The sequence below is a fragment of the Sinocyclocheilus rhinocerous genome, unplaced genomic scaffold (assembly GCF_001515625.1).
Source record: "Sinocyclocheilus rhinocerous isolate Xijiao unplaced genomic scaffold, SAMN03320098_v1.1 scaffold79, whole genome shotgun sequence".
Lineage (NCBI taxonomy): Eukaryota > Metazoa > Chordata > Actinopteri > Cypriniformes > Cyprinidae > Sinocyclocheilus > Sinocyclocheilus rhinocerous.
The window spans coordinates 196,561-201,804 of NW_015638023.1; the positions used below are offsets into that span (position 1 = coordinate 196,561).

A 5,244-nucleotide genomic window follows, 5' to 3' on the forward strand; every position below is an offset into this window, starting at 1 on the left:
GTGAGAGAGTGTGTGTGTGTGTGAGAGTGTGTGAGTGTGTGTGAGAGTGTGTGTGTGAGTGTGTGTGTGAGTGCGTGTGTGTGTGTGTGTGTGAGAGAGAGAGAGAGTGAGTGAGGCTGCACTTATAAGAATCAAATGTCCTCACTAATAACTAATATAGAGAAACATTAAATAAGGCTCATAAACGCTCCAGATGATGTTTGAGTCAAGTGACGGTTCAGAGGCGGAACATTATGAGTCTGAAATGAGACCAGAACTAAACTGATATCACAGTGTTAACCAGGATAAGGTTACATGGAAACACACAGTTCTCACTGAGTCCTGAAGCACATCTGCATGTGTGTTCAGGGTCCTGCACACGCCTCACGCCTCAGCGCCTTCAGGAAGTGAGAAGAACACAACATCCTGTCACACAGGTGTCTTCAGATGAGAAACACTACAGCAAATAAAAACACACAAGTCCAAATCAAAACAACCCGACAGTAAATAAAGCTGCAGGTATCAGACATGATGCCAGCCTCCACCTGACAGATTCTCATGACGGTGTGAAACAGCTTCTTCAGTTCAGCACCAAACACACCATCAGCTGTCAGAAATCAACGTCCAGTCAAATCAAGCCTTCATTATGTAACACACCGCAAACACTGAAGACTCTCAGACACTAGCACACACGTGTAGCATGTAAATCTGCAGTCAGTATTGATCCAGACACCCTCATGAATACGCTTTAACACTAATCACAGTCTGATGACATTCAGCTCATTTCATAAACATCAGCTGTTTCCTCACATTCCTGTCAGCTGCACTCACATCTGCTGACAGACAGACAGACAGTGTTCCTACATGCTCTCATTTCAGCGACAGTCGCAGTAAACACCTGCGTTATTAGCGGTTTAATGAAAATAATCACTTTTATGGCCCAGAGGCCGGTTTCCGCACAGACACCGAACGAACGCGGACTCTCTCACTCACACACCCGCACGGAAGTGTGTTTCACGCCGATTACAGTAAGAATCTGTCACGGTGTTCCTGAGGCCTGTTAGCCTCGGTGCTAACGGCTAACCGCTGCCCCCCTCAGTAACGGCGCGCCGCTGAATCCCGTGACGCCCGCAGCCTCACCGCGGACAGCAGCTCAGAGCAGGCTCCTCCGCCGGAGCGTCAGCAGCCATTTTGCTCCGCAAACAAACACAAACCGGCTTTAGACGCGCGGATGAACGCGTCAGACGCGAGCGTTTCTCGGTCCGTCTCACGCGTTTGCGGTGTCAGTCAGGCAGGCGCTTAACAAAGAGAAACAAACGGGCTTCACAAACCTCACTCACCGACAGCCGGGCTCGCTCGTCGCTCGTGTTTCGCGGGAGTTCTCCGCCTTCACGGGCTCGTCTGCTCGTTTCGGGTGTTTTTCCTGCGTCACCAGCAGCCCCCCCCCCCACACGACACCCGTCCTCACTCACCGACAGCCGGGCTCGCTCGTCGCTTGTGTTTCGCGGGAGTTCTCCGCCTTCACGGGCTCGTCTGCTCGTCTGCTCGTTTCGGTTGTTTTTCCTGCGTCACCAGCAGCCCCCCCCCACACACGACACCCGTCCAGACTCAGTCCGTCACACCACTAACTACACCCACACCGACAAACCCGGTTAACGGGCCGCAGAGGGATGATTTTACCGCTCAGCGGATGTTTAGTTGTTCTGTAGCGACTCGATGTCCCGCAGCGGCCCGTTTCATGTTTAAATGTCTGCGGCTGCGTCTCAGAACCTAGTGTGCTACCTACCTAGACATCACACACACACACTGGTTCTGTGTGAATATATTTATCAGAGGTTTGATCAGTCGGTAAATGTGTGGAAGTCACTGTTGTTTTTGTTGTTGTTCCAGCAGGAGGCGACAGCGCGCCAAAGACCCGGAAGACAATGACGTCACCGTCGAGTTAGATCACGTGCTCAAATGAGAACTTCACCTTTGTATGAGTTTTTTTTTCTTTTGGCTTGAAAGATAATCAAATTAAATTGGTTCATGTTGCGCTAATAGAACCAGCCGAACTCTGTCTCTATTTAATATGAATACTATAAAGCATTTACCAGATCACTGCCTTTATTAGGGGTTGGGGATGTAAGTGGCTAAATTTAGAAGCGCTCGTGCTCCTGAATATTGAAGCAGCGCCATCTGCTGGAGGAACATGAGCACTCTTCAGACCATCATCATCATCATCATCATCACTGACATAAAAACAACATGCATGACCTGATTTCATAGACATTTTGTTGTTGTTCCAGCAGGAGGCGACAGCGCGTATCAGAGGTTTGATCAGTCGGTAAATGTGTCGAGTTCACTGTTGTTTTTGTTGTTGAACTTCACCTTTGTATGAGTTTTTTTTTCTTTTGGCTTGAAAGATAATCAAATTAAATTGGTTCATGTTGCGCTAATAGAACCAGCCGAACTCTGTCTCTATTTAATATGAATACTATAAAGCATTTACCAGATCACTGCCTTTATTAGGGGTTGGGGATGTAAGTGGCTAAATTTAGAAGCGCTCGTGCTCCTGAATATTGAAGCAGCGCCATCTGCTGGAGGAACATGAGCACTCTTCAGACCATCATCATCATCATCATCATCACTGACATAAAAACAACATGCATGACCTGATTTCAAAAGCAATTTACTTTTTCCAACACATGAAAGGAAATAGAAAAAACAAACAAACAGACATACTGAAGAGCAGTTTCATCATTTGCAGAGGAATTTACACAGGGCGATATGAAATTAAGAGTTCACACAGTCTGTTCAGTTGTTTATGCACACACTACTTCATTTCAACCGCAAATTTACGCACCATTGAAACATTTACACACAATTAAATCCTCTCGGTTTTCTTGGAGTAAAACAATAATACTCTTAAGACAACACATTTTCTGAAATGGTCGATCTAGGAATTAATATTTTCCTCCTCGTTCCGCACAAGAAAGCAAATCCAAGACAATTTACAAACACGTCACTACACGGGGCATGAGGCTCGGAGGTGGATCTCGACACACACATCTAGAGGAAGAGGAGGAGCAGCCCGAGGAAGAGCGCTGGGCTGCGCTGCCCTTTGTGCAAACCTACATCTGTAAACAGAGGGGTGTATGCAAACGGTGCTCATGTGTGTGTGAGAGAGAGAGAGGGTCAGCTGTGCTTATATACTGCAGGCAAGTGGGCGGAGTCACGTAGCCACGCCCACAGTGTGGGGCTGATGGGTGTTGGCTCCTCCCCCTCCACTGACTGTGCTCATCATTGCTCTGAGACGCCGTCTCGTACGTTTAAAAAGAAAACCGTATAAAAAGTCATCAACCCCCCTCGTTATTCGTACAGGACCATATCTATGACTTATATATTCATATTTATAGATATTTATATATGTATAGATATATACAACGCTACGCACTGGTAGTGGCCGGGCTGTAAAGTCCGTGTGTGTGTGTGTGTGAGATGGCTAGTACACCCAGGACACCGGCACCCACTGCGCAGTGCTAGACACCAGATCGATAGCCTCCTCCAGCAGGCGGATGGTGTCGTCGATCTCGTTATTGATGATCGTCTGGTCGAAGTAATGTGTGTAAGAGTGCTGCAGCGCCTCCGACTCCTTCTGCAGCCGCTGGAGAGACTCGTCCTGATGAGAACAGACACACAACATCAGCGAGATCACGCTTCCGTCACGCGGCTAACGAGAAAACACGCCATCTACCACAAACATGCTTCCGTCTGAGCGAGTCGTTCCAGGACAGAAGCTCCATACATGTTCAGTCCACATTCATTACAAACCAGCGCAGTTTCTGCTATTTCAGACATACTATTATCATTTTTATTAACACTTTGTATCAGTTTTTATTTTTTGTTTTCATTTTGGATAAAGTTTTGGAAATGTTGTCATTTGTAGTGTTTTTTTCTATATTTCTATATAGTTTTAATTAATTTTATTTTGATTTTAGTTATTATAGTAGTACATCAAGTTCAACTAAATTAAAATGAGAAATGTTGCCTTGGCAACTAGCTGAAAAAACAGTTTTTGATCTAAACACGAAACACTGATCTATGTGCATGCATTCTGACGCACTAATCACATATTGAAATAAACATGAATTATTATTTGACATCAAAAGGCAAAAGCTCAAAAACTGGCGAGATTAATATGTATTAGGGGCCGTTCACACTAGTGTTAATTTCGTTAACAAAAAGTATGATGAAAAATGTTTGTTGACGAGCTTTTTTCCCATGACTAAGACGAGACGATGACGAGATAAGGTCAATAAACGATAACTTTGAATATATCAACATGCAATATCGTTGACGAAAAAAGATGAGACTAAAATGTATTTTAAAAAATAAGAACTATACCAAAATTTCTTTTAATTTTCGTAGAAATTTTTTTTTGGTCAAAATATTATTGCGGACTGCTGTAAAGTTCACATTGTATTAATTTGTGCTTAATGGAGAAAGTGCAATACCTGAAATGGAAAAAATTACATCTTTACTTACAGGCAGTTTTCTGCACCATCTAGGGAGCTGCGAGCAGCACACGGAGACGCGAGAAGAAACAAATCAACACTCAGAAACACATGCAGCATGCAATAAACGAGACGGCGGCGCTCACCTCGTTCATCGCAGGAGTGATAGTCGGTGCTGCGATGAAGATGACATACGGCGCAAACTCAGCCGTCCGCAGAACCTTCAGCGCCTGTGGAAACAACACGAGCGCATCAGAAGCACACAGACAGAGAGAGAGAGAGAGAGAGAGGGAGGATGCGTCCGTACCTGCGGCTCCACGTCCAGGATGACCACCATGCCCTGCTCGTGGATCTGGCGGATGGTCTCGAGGCGCGTGCCGTACATGGCGTCCTCGTGGCTGCCGTACTCCAGGTAATCGTTATTGGAGATGTCCTGCATCATCTGGTCATGTGACACAAAGAAGTAGTTCTTGCCGTTCTCCTCGTCCTTCTTCGGAGGTCTGGTGGTGTCTGTCGGAGAGAGAGAGAGAGAGAAATTGTTCATGGAATAATAAATGTTGATTTGTTCTATTTTAATTATATATACACATGCATGCATTTTTTTATTATTTATTATTATTGTTATTTTATTTATTTATTTATTTTTAGTCTATCTTTATTATTTGTAAATCACTTTAGATAAAAATGTCTGCTAAATTAATAAATATAAATCTCGGACAATAGTTTTCAGTCTTGTTATGTGTCTGGTTCACTGTCGGCTTGCTGCGAT

At 44.7% G+C, this 5,244-nt stretch overlaps 1 protein-coding gene and 1 pseudogene across 1 annotated transcript in view; both read right to left on the reverse strand.

Annotated features, from left to right (window-relative positions):
- The window catches only part of LOC107749395 (probable ubiquitin carboxyl-terminal hydrolase FAF-X), a 35,141-nt pseudogene extending 32,581 nt beyond the window's left edge, over nucleotides 1-2,560 (reverse strand).
- Nucleotides 2,561-2,634: 74 nt separating this feature from the next.
- LOC107749409 (peripheral plasma membrane protein CASK-like) overlaps nucleotides 2,635-5,244 on the reverse strand; it is a 36,402-nt gene continuing 33,792 nt past the window's right edge. Inside the window, exons 27-28 of the mRNA XM_016564554.1 lie at nucleotides 4,622-4,705; nucleotides 2,635-3,640 (exon numbers count right to left, since the gene is read on the reverse strand). Coding sequence (XP_016420040.1) covers nucleotides 3,464-3,640; nucleotides 4,622-4,705 — 261 coding nt within the window. The 3' untranslated portion in view covers nucleotides 2,635-3,463. The remainder of the gene's footprint in view (nucleotides 3,641-4,621; nucleotides 4,706-5,244) is intronic.